Raw genomic sequence first — 15,956 nt, forward strand, 5'->3', positions numbered from 1 at the left:
CACGGCAGGAATAAGCCAAATGGGCTAGCAGACGATCTGAAAATGTGAAGGAGGGTTTTCTGATAGTCTGTTTTCTAATTTTGCTCCTCCCAAAGTAGAAAGGAGCCAAATGAGGTAGCAGACGATTAGAAAATGTCAAGCAGGTGAGGAAACAAATCCAACGTTTATTGGCAACGATTAACCGGGGGAATATTTTATTATGATTGGTTTCAGCTGTTATGCAACCATTTGTGATCATCGTAAACTAGGGCGAAAGAGATTTTCTGATCGTCTGCTACCTGATTTGACTCCTTCCTACCGTGAATCCCCACCGTCGGTTTCGCTCTGCACACCCTAGGTAGCGCCATCGTTCCATGATCAGCTTGCACCGGCTCGCATGTCGAAATTGGCCGCCATCTTCCAATAGGCGAAAATCGCTTTTATTTGTTTTCAGAATACACAGGTAAGTACCATCGTTGTTCCCGTGTCAAACAAAATAAACCAGAAAATGCGGCCTTCGTGTGAAGTTTCAGCGCGAATCGAGCAGCGGTTCGCTCAGGAAATTGTTTTAAAGGGTTCCAATTATCGACGTAACACCTCGTATTTGTCCTCATGGCCATTTTAATGTTCCTTAATGTTAAGGCTCCGCACAGACCTAACAACATTCTGACATAACAATTCAAAGGAATCGACCAGTGACGGATACAGGGACGGATTCCCCAATCCCATTCTGCTTCGACGTGAACATAGCCACCCGCCATTTTCCCGTGCCCACAGGGGGTGCACTAACGTCAACATTCTCACGCACACATGCTTTCCGCACATAACACACGCGAGGAGACTTCGACGGCCTCCTGCATTTTGTCGCCTGTGAGTCCTTGATACAGGGAGGAAAATAACACGTGCATCGATAAGAAAGAAAGCAGCTCACTCTAAGGGTTTCTGTAGTTTATCTCTCCACGACCAGCGGTCGTAACGTACGAGGCGACAACTCCCAACCACAAATCACAAAAACACGGGGAAGACAAGAGATGAAACGAACTTAGCAGTTTTCGTTTCGAGCGTACAACGCAAAGCGAAACGATGGTGTGCACGGCACTGAACTGGCTTGAATAGTCCTGTATTTTTGAAGCGATAATGATGCAAGCATCAGGTCAGATAAAATTTATTGCCAGCTGCCGACTATAACGGGTTGATTCGTGGTAGAGTGCACGTGTCAACCCCTTCGTGTCGGACGGTAGCCGGGAGTCAGTTGGCCCTGGCGGCGTCCTCCGCGACTTGATGACTTGTCCTTGTAGTGGTGCTTGGTGGCTGTGCGAAACAGCCTACTGAGCCTACTGAGTCTACTCAGCCTACTAAGCTTACTCAGACTAGACAGCCTACTCAGTGCTACTTATGGCTGTTTGCATGCTTAATGTTGAGGGTCTTTGAGGGCAAGCCCACAAAATGTGTAGAGAAAAATAGGAAATTCCGCTCCATTTACATGCTACGAAGTATACGCGGGGAAAGTTGCGGTAAAACAGGGCTGGGCGTGGGAAAGTGTTATATTGGAGCCTCTTCCGCGCAACAGATTGTCATCGGTTTAGGGGTGAGTATATATTTACTTAACGTTTTTAATGTTCGGAATAGCTTTGAAGGTTACCAGCCTGTTCTTTCTTCTCCCGTGTTGACTGGCACAAGATCTTCACCAAGGTCAGTCCGGTTGCAAAAATTTCGGGCTGCCTCGTTAGTCAGTTCATTTGCCGCGATTAGAAGAGTCGGCCTTCACTTGGACATGATATAAGCTTTTACTGCAGCCGTAATGAATCCGTTAGTCACGGATTCACTTCACTTCTTAACTTTATTACCTTAAAGACCCCCATGTCGCGGTTGTTAGATAATAAGTCAGGTTACTGCTGAAAAATACTGAAAGAGTGCTTTGTGACGGTCTCTGCAAAGGTTGATGGGCACGTGATGGCCGCAACATCTCAGGGAAGGCCATTCAAGTTCAGTGTTGTGCGAGGGAGAAATTATGCAGTAAACGTGGTTGTGCGGGCGTGTGGGTGGGCAATCTGATACGAATGGGCAGTGCAGTGAGATATTCGCATCGATAGGGTAATGCAGGATGCTTGATTAAGGAAGCTGGGGAAAAATTTGAGAAGCAAGCAAAGGCTGGTCCTGCGGCGACACAGCGAAAATTTTGTAAGATTGATTGATTGATTGATTGATTGATTGATTGATTGATTGATTGATTGATTGATTGATTGATTGATTGATTGATTGATTGATTGATTGTAGGGTTTAACACGCCGACGCAATGCAGGAGATGAAGCGCGCCATAGTGGATGGCTCCGGATTCATTTTGACCACCTGGGAATCTTTAACGTGCGCCGAAATCTCGTACACACGGGAGTTTTTTTCCTTGTCGCCTTCACAAGAAAAGCGGAAAGATTTCTAAGAACAGTTTCGCGTTTGAGGGATGATATTCTAACGTCATACAGGAAGAATGAATGAACCTACAGTGGCATGGCTTTGCAGAGGTTCTAATAGACCAGTATACCTGATGCAGACTCCAGAAGGGAGTCGCATATTCACGTTGATACCTGATGAAAATTTATACGCGAGGCGCTTTATGTCCTGTGGCGCATGGCGTAAATTACCCTTCATAAACCCACAAATTTGTTCGCTGCTGATGTAACATTCGTTATATGCTTAAAAAACTCACAGATTAGTTTGTTGGTGATATGACGATCGCTATATGTGCACGCCATGAAAGGTGACGCCTTGTCATAAGCTCTCAGACGACTTTATTTCGTAGCTAGGCCCGTAGAGGAAAGAACCCAAAACACAAATATCTCTGGCATGTTTTAGCCGGGTATGCTACACACAGAACGCGGTCAAGCCAGGTTTTGGCGGCATTCATGCACTGAGAAAAAAGCACCTAAATATGGTGTGATTGACCATAGCCAAGACAAGTTTACCATAACTTGACACCTTAAGGGCACCCTGCAACACTTTTTCCAACTTTTTTTAGAATCTTAAATGCTTGTAGAACGAAGTCACCCAACACACCCAATACTTAGATTAGGGGGTCGCAAAGTACCTCAGCCAATAATTACTGCTCTATGCCCATCAGTTAACTTGGAAACTCGCACAAAGGATTTTTCTGTCTTTCCCGATCCTGACGTTTTTCGACGGCCCGAAGTACGTCACTGAGGCCATGTAGCAGCTGTTGGCCGGTCTTCCTTCAGTTGCAGCAATGAATGCTTTTCGATAAGCAACTTTAAAAATACAGCTATTCAAAAAAGCCGAACCGGAAGGCGTATCTGGTGCGACGAGCAAATCACCCAGTGCCGCTCCGTACTGGAGATAACTGTAGCTTTCGCAGTGCTTCCAGACGAGAAGGAAGGAGTGAAAGCGTTTATCAAAAGTGTTGCAGGGTCCCTTTAAGGTAAAAAAAGCTTGTGATTGGGTAACCATTTGTACAAACGCAACTCCTTAGGTAAAATTTCCGGAGTAAGGTCGATTGTGAAAAGAGACTTCAGCCATGCATCTGCAGTGAAACTGGCACCTCTGAAAGGCTTGGTCCACCATACTGGTGCATCAATCCTATGAGATATTTCGGAAATTACACTACCTGTTTTTGACCTTATATCATTTAACTCTGATAGTTTCGTTAAATTTGCCATCGATTCCGCCTGCTTACACGAACTGCCCTTTTCGAATTTGACCAAGCTAACGGAGAAGTACGAAGGAGAGATGATGTCAAGATCCATGACGCTGCTGAAACATGTGGCTTTTGTTCCAGAGTGTCAGCTCTAAGGACACGAACATTGCTCCGCGTTTACATATCCTTCTACTCTTCTTGTTCGCTAGAATTGACGAAACATTTCTGCGCCAACCTGACGTCGCGTGCAAGCGTGGTAGAACACACGGCCTATTTTGACCGCAAAAAAGAAATGTCCACGAAGATAATCAGAAAGGTGTATCCTCTACAAAAGGCGGCGGCGGTGGTAAATGGTCGTCCTGAAAACATTTCTCGGCCATTGGCGGGTGCGGAAGGGTCTCTCTTTGAAGACAAGCGTACGTAGCAGCGTTGCCTGTTGGTGTCCATGGCAAGGAGTGTGTCTGAACATGTTGTGGTTCTGCGACACCACTTGATGGCGGAGGCAGTGGGTCTTCTTCACCATATGGTACTGTTTCGTAGTCATGTAGTTCTTGTGGTGGTGGTGGCAGTGGCAGGTCGACTTCAAGGTGTTGTGCTGCAGTTGATGCCAGGCGCACATTTGAACTGGTAGTGTGCTCCACTGTGGTGTCACTGAAGACTGGCGGTGGCGGCAGGTATTCCTCGAAGTGTTCTAGGCTCTCTGGCAAGTCTACAGTTGTTCCGGCTGGAGGACCGACTTCTCCCTTGGCTGCAGATTTTCCTGCAATCCTCTGGGCCGTCATAGTGGCAGTGGCCAGGAATGTGCTGAGCGAGGGTCGAGTGTGCCCGAGGCGCCTTGAAGGGGGATTGGGCACTGGCACCTCCTCTGAACATGGCTGGGCCTCGGCGGCAGGCTGGCTGTTGTCCGTGTAGCCCCAGGAGGTGCATCTTTGTGGCGCATCTTTGTGGCACATTAGCACCCATGACTTCGCTCGCGCTGTATCGCTTGTTTCACTCCGTTTCCTTGATTCTTCTCTCTAGATTGAGATTAAAACAAGGAGGAAATAAATTTAAGGGGCAGATGAGTGCACCAATGGAGCTGCATGGCACCGCACATAAAACCAGTTTTTTAACTGGCTTTATGGGCAAGTTGCTACAGGTTCATTACAAGAAAACAATGCGGGTGGACGATGACGTGACAAAAATCACTGGCACACCTAAGCACTCTATATATGATGTCGTAAATGCGAAAGCATTAGCGGCGAATAGTTGAACCTATCGTTTCATAATAATCAACACCCGCCGCGGTGGCTCTGTGGCTAAGGCGTTGCCCTGCTAAGCACGAGGTCGCGGGTTCGATTCCCGGCCGCGGCGGCCGCTTTTCTGATGGAGACGAAAAGCAAAAACGCCCGTGTGTACGAGATTTCGGCGCTCATTAAAGATCCCCAGGTGGTCGAAATTAACCCGGAGCCCTCCACTACGGCGCACCTTATGGCCTGCGTTGCGTCGGCGCGTTGCACCCTACAATCAGTCAATCATTGTAATCAACATTTTCATTTGCCTCATTGTTTTCTTTCCATTAGTATGCTCACTTATGGAGACACCTATGCACACAATATGATGTAGTGAACGCGAAAGCATTCGCGTGCGATTGCCGAAAACGCCCTCTCCTTATCCCCATTCTTTTTCCTTTGCCTCTTTTCTTTTTCTTCAATTCTTGGCCAATCGCCTTTGTCAGGCCCACGTCAAGGCTCACCGTTCCGTAGCCTTAACACTGAACCGTACGACAAGCTAGGAAACGCCAACTTCATTGTACGTCAACCTGTGGGCACCTACTGAAGACGTTAGAGCTTAAAGCATAAAGTTAGGCCATCTCGGCTTGTGCGCCAGAGTTAAGTGACTTGCTGTTCGCCCGTGAAAACCGGCGCGAGGTGAGTGCCGAATTTACGACGGGCAGGAGGAGGCAATCCATCGTCTATCAATCGCGGTTCAGACTTACAACGCATGTGCGACGTTGTGTTCGTTGGAAACGCATCTCTGGATTGTTTTGAAGTTGAATAAAATGTATGCGTCAAACCCCGGGCATTCGGCTCAGGGCGTTCTCTACGATTGCACGAAAGAAGTGCCACGGGGCTTCAACGCTTTCTTTATAGAACGTACTCAGGTAAGAGAATATCCATGACGTGTTATGGCCGTGTTACATTCAATACAAACGGCTAAGCGTTTGTTTACAGTTGTTTTGTTTGTCGTAAAATGTCCAAGCACTCCGGCACTCCGCTGGCAGATCAGCCGGCGAGCCGACGCTGGGCAGACGACTCATCTCTTTGCCGGAAGTGCGTGAAAAAGCCGCCCAATAGCAGGATGTCTAGCTCATGACGAACATCTGGGAATCGATGACGTAGACATGTGAAGATGGCGGCGTCCAAAAACACGAAGGGAAGGGTGAGAAAAAAACGACAAACTTTGCAACAAAAGTGTGAGCTTTCCGCTGCACGTAAAAGAGTAATACTTAGCACAGCTGACGTTGACGACCCAATCTAACGATTGCACTAGTTCATTTAGTGTGCTCAAAATGCCTTTCAGGGCCCCTTTAAATAATGTTATGCATTGCTCCGGAAGTTACGGACTTGTACCTATCTCGGAAGCGACTATCACCCCCTCACAGCGGTTTTGGCGCCATCTACATGAAAAGTATGAAAGGCAATTTTACTTGCCGCGAGTTATTCGTGGCAACACGGCCATCTCGTCCTAAATAACCACCTTCTATTTTTAAATTTGTTTTTGGCTCAATTACAGTATCCCACCTTTCGTCGACGGCCCTGGCTGTTTCTATCGTAATAATTACGAGCAAAAGCAGACACATCACGATGTCCACTTCAGGACAAAGCGTTCTTATAATTACCCATACGCATCCTCTCGTCGTGCTAATTAAACTCACTTGTCCACAGTACCAAAATTTATTTTCATTTCCTCAGCTAATCTTGCACGGTGCAGTTTTTGTCGAAATTATTGTACTTCAGGCAGCAACCTAGTTGCCCGAATTCTCTAAGCAGCCGCGTTTCCCTTATCCACGCGACAAGCTCTGAATCCGTGCTGATGAACTCCCTCTGTTAAGTTCAGTATTTTCTCGCACAAGTTATCATTCCCCAACTTTTATCCATTGCCATCGTATACATCCCCGTTGAACTTCGAACGCGCATAACGTCCGACGAAAGAAGACAGTGGCTCGCCGCTCCCATTGATCAGAGTGATCGTTCTAATAATCAAGCCTGGCGATCATGAGAATTTTACTCATTTGATTCGTTCGGATTTCTAACGAGGAAGCGAATTCCTGCGAAAAAATTCCGGGCCATCTCCAGTAACGTGAAACCTGGGGAGGGGCGAATCATGCAGTGTATAAGTGTATTCTTGGCGCCTTGGCACTTTTGCCAACGGAAATGAAAACGTTGGGGGCAGAGGTAATTAGCTTTGCTGTAAAAGTCTCACGTCCTTGAAGCACGAAGCTCTGTAGAGCGAGGCGTAAACGAGTGTCCCGGTGTTTTTTTAGTACGAGTTACGCTCAAGCACGAGGCGTAAGCGAGTGCCGCGGTGCTTAGTAGCGTGCCTACATCAGACGACGGTTACGACGACGACATTAGTCGCCGACAGGCCGAGCCCCTACGGGGCTCCGCCCCTAAAGGTTCTGCAAAAGGAGTGGTATTCCGCTCCCCACTTCTGATTTCTCGACATAGAGCATGTTATGTGCTTAGTTCCTGCGGAAACTTACTCATGCCAAGCATATTGTGCACAGGCAAAATACGTTGCAGAGCAAGAAAAATTATGCGTTAATTTTAGGGATACGTTCTGCCCTAAAGTTCCTCCGCCACGCCCAATGTCCTCTTTAGGAGAAGCAAAGGGACTGGCCCGCCCCCCTTTATTTCGTGAAAACACCTGTACTTTCAACTTCCATGGGCGTAAAACAGGGAACTTTTAGAAAAATTTTAAAGCTCCTAGCTGCGACCTTGCGACGGTCTGTGCGGCGAAGTGCACACGCTTTCAGAGCTCTATTAGGGGCTGGGGCTGTCGGCGTCTCATGTCGTCGTCGTAACTGTCGTCTCATGTAGCCACGGCATTAAAACACCGGGAACCTCATTTACGCATCGCGCTTACGTAACGCTTACTAAAAAAACTCACCGGGACACTCGCTTTCCAACGCCTCGCGCTGGAACGCTTCGTGTTTGAAAGGCACGAGACTTTTATAGCAAAGTTGTGTACCTCTACCCCCCAGCGGTTTCGCCTCCTTTGGCAAAAATGCCAGCGTGCCAAGAGTACACTTATACACTGCATGCTTCGCTCCTCCCCAGGTTTCAAGTTAGTGGAGATGGCCCGGGATTTTTAATGTGCAGTATTACGGTACCTGATCAAGTTCATTTGTGATATTTGTGTTTTTTTGGTGGCAAATCTAGGTGTGATTGTGACGAAGTGAAGTTTGCGATGTATCTATACAAATGTAACAGGTGTGGTACTTCACGAGAATGACGTGTTATTATAGAATTGCAAACTTTTTTTCGAATTGTTCAGTTATTGACATCTATTTAACTTGCCCAAACCCAAATTTGTGGCCATTATTTGCCAATATTAACTCTTTTCTTTGGCATTCAAGCTGCAGCGTTTTTGCCGTTTCAGTGAGTTAAATAGTTTTCAAAAATCTTTGTTTGGTCTGCAATGTGTTTGCTATACTGTAGACGAGTTTGGCTTAAAGGGAAGCTAACCTTGGCTCATTGAAAGGTCTTTAATGGGGGTCTTTTAATGACACTTTGATGACCATTTGAACTCACCTTCTTCTTAATAGCGCGTGCCACCGCTCCCATGGTAAGCCCCACCAAGATCGCTCCTAGTAGCGCCCCCAGGGACCCATAGATGATGTACCTGTGCACGTACACGCCTGAAACGTCGTCATCCGAGGCCACGCCTTCAACACGTGCACTTGGGCCTGAAAGATGGGAGATTATGCTTGGCGTATTTATTGCAGCATTCAGAAAGTAAACTACGTCATCTGACGTAGTTTGACACGAAAAAGATGACATGAACCATAAAACTAGGCAGGATGACACGACAGCAAGGGATACGTACATAATGGTAACACCGATTGGTGTATGCACTGGTGCAAACCAAATTTACTGACGCTGATTCTCCGCGATGTAATCAACCGATTAAAAGACCTACGAGATAAAAGAAAGATCGCTTTTAGAAGATCATCTGATGGAAGTATGCGGTTCTTTTTTTACTAAGTACGCAGCTTTTTTTTATTTTTCTACGGGTACCAAGGGATGCTGACAGATTCTGGGACTGAGTCCTCAGCTTCTCACACAACGAGACTGGACGACTTATATTCCTGCTACACTAGCGTCCGAATGTCATTTGAACCAAATGTCATTTGACTCAAATGCCAAGTTGTGCTGCTACACTTGGTTTTGAAATGTCTTTCGGCTCAAATGACATTCGAGCCAAATGAGCACCGAGAGAGACATTTTGGATTTCAAATGCCATTTCCAGCACTATCGCACGCAGCGTCTTCGATCGGCAATAAAAAATATAATACTTCCGTACGTAAAACAAACAAAATATTTTTGTTTGTGGAACTTTCTTCACTGTTCATTTACTTAAAATACGAAATCAACATATTTAATTTTCATACTCTCAAAACCAGTGGGTCAGTTGCAAAAAAAAAAAAAAAAAAAACCTACGCAAACCGCCACTACATTAGAGTCAAAACTGGTCTCTTCTAATTTGATATCATTTTACTCCTTAGGTGGCTCATAAATGTGGTTGCATGTATTATTGCACGAATACAGAACGAGGCTACAACAGCGCCACTACTGCACGGGGAGCAATTATGAAAGGTTTCAAATTTCATCGAAATTGTAGTGTATCACAACGGATTCTGAATGGCATTCGAAGCACCCCGTTTAAGTCAAATGACTTACTAAGGCTTGACGTTGGGCTAGTTGGGTACACATTATTGACACTAAAAACAGCGCAGGGACGACGATGGAAGAAGTGACAAACTACAGCGCTGTCGAACAACTCGACAGTTCTTCGACAACGCTCTAGTTTTCACTTCTTCCATCCTCGTACCTGAGCTGTTTTAGTGTGAATAAAGTCAAATGACATTTGGCTCAAATGGCATTCGGACCCTAGTGTAGCCGGGGTGTTACTCATAAATCGCTCTAAAAGCCCCTCTTCGTATTTAATTCGGTATGCCCTGCGTTACTTAAAACCTAAACGGCACTGTTGTTGCGTGTTTTGTAAACTGAGATTAGCTGTTACGCGCTACACCTTTTTTTGGTAGTTTTGGGACTACTTACAGATTCTACCACAGATTTACCTCGGAGGATCGGTGGCTCGAAAGTCCACGAAAGCAGTACTCGGAATGCGTTCGCATGGGCGCACTGGAATTGGGTTAAGCACTAAGGACACGTACTAGACATACGAAAAGTCCGCAGCACTCGACTAAGAACTAAAGACACGAGGGTACCGTATATTTAGTGGGCATGTCGTTTGCGTTTCGATCATAGCTGCCACTTTCCCTGACGCTTGATTCTTCGCTATCATAACCATGTTCATTGTTGTTTCACACTTGGTCTCTCGAAATTTTGAGTCCCGAATTCCCATCACTTGTTTCAGTGATTCCGCTTAGATTACGGATCTACGCTTTTTAGTGGCGACTTTCACGCAGACATTAAAAATTTCCGAGGGGCGACACAAAACCAAGAAATGCTGCGTAATTTAGATTAACCAGATGTACCGAGCAACGCGATGAAGCACGGAGGGTTTTATAACAAAGTTTAAAAAATCCCGGTCCATCTTCACTAACGTGAAACTTGGGGAGGGGCGAAGCATGCAGTGTACAAGTGTATTCTTGGCGCCTTGGCGTTTTTGCCAACGGAGGTGAAACCGTTGGGGGTACAGGTATTCAGCTTTGCTGTAAAAGTATCTTGTATTTGAAGCGTGAAGCTCTCTAGCGCAAAGCGTAAACGAGTGTCCCGGTGTTTTTTTAGTACGCGTTAGGTTCTAGCGCGAGGCGTAAGCGAGTTTCCCGGTATTTTATTACCGTGACTACATGAGACGACCGACGATTACGACGACGACGACGACAGGAGACGCCAACAGCCCCAGCCCCTAAAGGACTTTGTCCCAAATATGGGTCTGTAGTACTGCGCCTTGTGGGGAACCAGCGAGTGGGCATTTTGGATTCGTGGCTGTGGAAAAGGTGTTACAAGTGAACCTAACTGCACGGGTATTTAATCCCTACCTAAAAATAGGGAGGTACGGCAATGGTACTAACTGTGCCGGTGACATCATTTTTAGTGAGATGGTCAGCAATGATAGAAAAGAGAGAGAGGAGAGAGAGTAGAGAGAGAGAGAAGGGGAGAGGCAGAAGAGCTCTTGATGACAGGAAAACGCCGAGTCGGAAATAGAATAAGTCGTTCTAGAAAAAGAAATGCCATGAGTGTTTGCGGTCGTTAAGGATGTAAGTCAGCGGGATGCGACTGGCGTTAGCGGGTTGTTTCGCGTTGCCCTTCTATGTCCTTCGTGGGTTCGTGCTGACTCCCACCAAAAGCAAAACGCTTCCCGAATGCCAATCTTCATTCGTTGACGTAAATTTCAATTCAAATAACATAACATCTTTTAGAACGTGTCACATCCCAAAAACGATTTTAGTAAAAGGTCATTGAATCGCGTCACACTGTGGTCTTGTACGTCGTATTTTAGACTAAGCAGACTAATAAGCAAAGTGATAAGTCTACATTTGTTCCGCGGTACGGCGATTTTGATTTCGCGGTACCGCGCTACCGCGACCGTTATACCGCCGCTGATCGAGGTGCCTACGCTCGCACTCTGGTCTCCGGTGTCGTAGCTTGTGTTAAAGGGTCCAAACAGGGTACCGTAATTACCCGATTCTAACGCGCACCTTTTTTCCGGAAAAATAGGCCGAAAAATCGCATGCGCGTTAGAATCGGATACGAAACCGAAACTGCCGAAACAGCGGAAATTTCGTCCCACCCATCGCCATCACCATCTCAAAATGGCGCCAAAGCCTTTAGCAACAATTTTTCCATGGAGGAAAGAAAAAGTTAGGAGAGGCCCTGACGTCACATTTGTGAAGCCGAGTCCCGCCATGACTTGAGCCCACGGAGCCCAGCACTCTATCCCATCATCCTTTGCTATCTCCGGTTTGATTTGACTAACATGGCGTCGCCCTGCCCTCCCGCTTCGAAACGAAACGAGCTTCGTCGCTAATTCGTCGGTGAGATGTCATGTTCTAAGCTGTTGATTTCGCCTTCAATTTGCCAATTCTAACCCTCACCCAAAGTTTCAATCGAAAAACGGCCTTCGTTTTTGAGATAGAAGGACGATTTTTCAGCTATTAAGCCTGGCAAAGTAGCGTTTGTCGTCGTCATAGCAACAGGCTCGCGGGGTGGCGAACGCAGACGACGGGAGCATTGTTTGGGGTCGTACAGCACTGCGGTCTTTGCGCGCTACGTCACAGCAGCGATAAATTTCACTTCACTTCACAACAAAGAAACACAAAGTGAGCAAAGAACGAACTGTGGCTCCCGCCATCGCTGAGCGAAGGGGGATTTTCTCGGCAGGTCGCCGGCGGCGGCAGCGGCTCGCTCCGCCGATCTCGACGCGGCGTAAGCGCCGCTGCGGCCTGGGTACGAGTTAAGGCCGCCTCCGACGGCGGAGTTTTCAAACTGGCCTAATCTAAAAACGTTTTTCGTAGCGACTGCGGTGGTTTGCAAGCGTAGCGAGGAAGCCACATACCAAGCGCCTTAAAAATTTGTCCGTTTTATTCTCCCAAATCTGGCCGCCGCTGTAGTAAAAAAGTAAGCAACGTGTCCATGGGTTCAAGAAAAATCACGTGACTTCCTCCACACTTTTTCGCAATGCATTGGGATGCTAGGGGCCTCTCCTGAGTATTCTTTCCTCCATGAATTTTTCGAACGCAGGAAGCATAGGCGCCTAGGCTTTTCTATCGGCGTTCACACAAATCGTCAAATCGCTCCACTTGCGCGCTTGATAACAGCAATGGCAGCAGCGGCTCTCACGCGTTCAAAACGAGCGGTCAGCTGAAGCGTGCGCCTGTGGAGAAGCTCGCGAAATGGGCGTGCGAGGCGTGGGCCACGATCGTTCAGAAGTTCGTTCGTTCAGAAGTGTGGCATCACGAACGCTCTTGACGGCACCGAGGACGAGATGTTGTGGTCAGCGGAGAGCGACGAGGAGTGAGATGAGTGAGATTATTTCGAGAAATAAATCGCCGGTTTCTCTCGCATTCGTTTGTCTGGCTCACAAAGTTCCGTGCGCGTTACAATCAGAGGTGCAAGTTTTTTCGTTTTTTTGCCAGGAAAATCGGGTGCGCGTTAGAATCGGGGGCGCGTTAGAATCGGGTAAGTACGGTATAATTTTTTTTTATTGAGGGGGGGGGGGGGGGGGGGCGTTGTTTACGCGCCGGTGCTACATCTAACCTATGAGGGCTTTGGATTAATTTTGACCATATGGGCATCTTTAACGTGCACCTAAATCTCGAAACAGACGTTTTCGCTTTTCTTCTCCTTCTGAAAAGCGACCACCGCAGCTGGGAACGAACAGTGCCCTTGAGCTCAGCAGCACAACGCCTTAGCAACTGAGTCACCACGGCGGATGTAACAGAGTCCCTCGAAGCCACGGTACCTTACTACAAGGCCAAAAATAGGCTGCGTATTGCTTACCGTTCGTTGTCCCATTCACTAATGACTCCGAAACTTGCGTAGCGCTCGAATTGTGCATGCCTTCGGCAGAGTAGCATGAATCCCTTGTGAGTGGGGCTGGGTGAACGCTCAGCTCTGAATGAATCAAGCTGCGCCTAGATCGACTGCGACTGACACATCTGGCTAACTTTTTAATTGCCCTTTGTTTGTTTCTACCGGGGCCCGCGTAATCGCAGGCCTTTATCTAATCGCGTGTAATTATGTGCCGTATCCGGCGCTAATGCAAGGACAGCGTGATAAAAGTGACGTGGACGCGTTAACAAATATCCGCAGTCGATTCCGGCATCGAAGACAGGGAACGGAAAGGGTCTCTACGCTTTAGCCCGTTTGATAAACAAGTTAACGCAAACCAATTGAACCTTTCGTACAACGACGCTGAAAATGCCGCACAGAGAGTTCCCCCGCCGTATCTTTGTATAGCGCCCGGAGATACGTGAAAAAGAGAAGAAAAAGAACCTATACCGACTAACCCCTACCATCAATTTTGAGCCTAACACAGTAGCACTGGACCACCACTGCAGTTTATTCAACGTAATTCCCTGTTGTCACTAGCTGACGTAAGTTTTTCCGTATAGCGGCCGAAAATATAAAAATATACAAGGTGCAGTGGCGGAACTTCCTGTTTACTGTTCAAATAGGGGCACACACTGAATGTAAACAAGATTATAGTGTTCTATAAAGGGCACGGAAAGCAGAAACCGGAAGTGACGTCGCAGTGGGGAGTGTGTACATGGAACCGATCCACGTTGCTTCTGCAGCTGCTGTGAATGTACCGTGCATACCTGCGGATTGGCCACGCTCAGTCAAATATTGCCACGAACTGAAGGGATATAAGAAGAATCGCCTAGAATGATAGCGGCATCGAGCCAATCGCGAATAGGCAGCCGAAGAAGCCGAGGTGTAATACATCAGTATTCCACTGCGGTCGCAACCGCCTCGTGGCCGATCATTCAATCTCTGATGCAAATGTTTTAGCTTATTGAAATGAAAGTGTATTTGTTCGTTTATCCGCAGTGCTACTTTATTATGGTTATGAACCATCTTTCCGGCGCAACACCCGTCTAGTCTCCTGCCCAACCCACGCGGACCGTAACCCCGACTCCCTGGACTAGGTCTCTCTCTCTCTCTACCCGCCGCAGTGGCTCAGTGGCTAAGGCGTTGCGCTGCTGAGCACGAGCTCGCGGGCTCGATTCCCGGCCGTGGCGGCCGATTTTCTGATGGAGGCGAAAAGCAAAAACGCCCGCGTGTGCAAGATTTGGGCGCACGTTAAAGATCCCGAGGTGGCCAAAATTAATCTGGAGCCCTCCACTACGGCGCGCCTCATCGCCTGCGTTGCGTCGGCGCGTTAAACCCAACAATCAAATCAAATCTCTCTCTCTCTCTCTCTCTCTCTCTCTCTCTCTCTCTCTCTCTCTCTCTCTCTCTCTCTCTCTCTCTCTCTCACTCTCTCTCTCTCTCTCTCTCTCTCTCTCTCTCTCTCTCTCTCTCTCTCTCTCTCTCTCTCTCTCTCTCTTGAGCAAGCACGCCAGCATGCAGAAAAAGAAATGGTGCGTATCACGCAGCCGCTGCCAGGTTATGAGGACTCTGAGGCGACTAATTAAGGGTTCGAAGTATACGTCTACATGTTCCCCTAAAGGTAGAAATTAAAAAGAATTACAAACAAAATATATTGATACGTAATTGTGACATAGTAGTGCAATTGATGAAGGTTCATGCGTACGAATTACTGCGTTTATGTGTACATCGTGATCCCTTTGTGAATTTGAGACATATGCTTTGTATAATACATAAGAAATGTAGTAATGACTTTGCTTTGTGCTATTTCTCTATTACGATTGTGCTATCATGCTTAAATTTGTGAACAGATGTGTTGTTATGTACGCTGTAAATAGGGTAGCTGAGGCCTCTGTCAGGCCACGTTCGCCTTTAGTCTCAGCCTCCCCTTGGTTTTTGCCAAGAAATAAAAAAAAAAATAGATGTGCGAGAGTAATCCCGTCGACGGCTACTGTAAAACAACGCCACCAAGATATAGACGTAGAGGGCGTGGTTTGCGCATGTTGAGCGCTGACATTGTGTAAACCAGGGAAAGGAAAAGAGAAAGTCCGTGCTAACAGGGAGGGACAAAGGCGCAGGGGGGAGAGCAAGTTAATTAAGGCTAAAAATCTATATGCCTCATGCCGTATATGCCTCATCGGAAGGTGACCTTGAATGTCCTTGACGTCGATACAAGCGGTACAAAGTCTGTTACGGAAAATATCAAGAGATCCAAGACAAGGAAAGTCAAATGCCTCCCGTCCATAAAAGAGGAGTAATATTCTTACGGTTAATTATTGATTGATTAGTAACTGACGCTGCCCATTAGTAAGGTAATTTAAGTGGAATTAAGGTGAAATCGCTTGAGATAAGCTGAGTTTGGATGACTTAATTATTGATTAGTCATTGATTCGTCACTAACAGTATTGGTCATTAAAGTGAAATAAGATTAAATAAAAACACTAAGGAATTCATCGTACTAGCGAACATTAAGACAGGGACACAGCTAAAGAGAAGACGAAACA

The 15,956-nt window shown here is 46.9% G+C and overlaps 1 protein-coding gene across 1 annotated transcript; it reads right to left on the minus strand.

Annotated features, from left to right (window-relative positions):
* Nucleotides 1-2,748: 2,748 nt before the first annotated feature.
* LOC144162760 (uncharacterized) lies at nt 2,749-13,514 on the minus strand. Its single transcript, XM_077693407.1, has 3 exons — nt 13,360-13,514; nt 8,422-8,576; nt 2,749-4,641 (listed from the first exon to the last, which is right to left on the minus strand). Exons 1-3 carry the CDS (start codon nt 13,415-13,417, stop codon nt 3,934-3,936), a joined length of 921 nt encoding a protein of 306 aa, XP_077549533.1. The 5' UTR covers nt 13,418-13,514; the 3' UTR covers nt 2,749-3,933.
* Between the last annotated feature and the right edge of the window lie 2,442 nt (nt 13,515-15,956).

The sequence above is a fragment of the Haemaphysalis longicornis genome, unplaced genomic scaffold (assembly GCF_048455015.1).
Source record: "Haemaphysalis longicornis isolate Haplotype H1 unplaced genomic scaffold, Haemaphysalis longicornis Haplotype H1 scaffold_12, whole genome shotgun sequence".
Lineage (NCBI taxonomy): Eukaryota > Metazoa > Arthropoda > Arachnida > Ixodida > Ixodidae > Haemaphysalis > Haemaphysalis longicornis.

Coding starts and splice junctions, on each gene's coding strand:
- LOC144162760 (XM_077693407.1), bottom strand. CDS start 13,417: ATGCACAATTCGAGCGCTACGCAAGTTTCGGAGTCATTAGTGAATGGG. Junction 8,577..13,359: donor AGTGAATGGGACAACGAACG/GTAAGCAATACG, acceptor CCCATCTTTCAG/GCCCAAGTGCACGTGTTGAA. Junction 4,642..8,421: donor CACGCGCTATTAAGAAGAAG/GTGAGTTCAAAT, acceptor ATCTCAATCTAG/AGAGAAGAATCAAGGAAACG.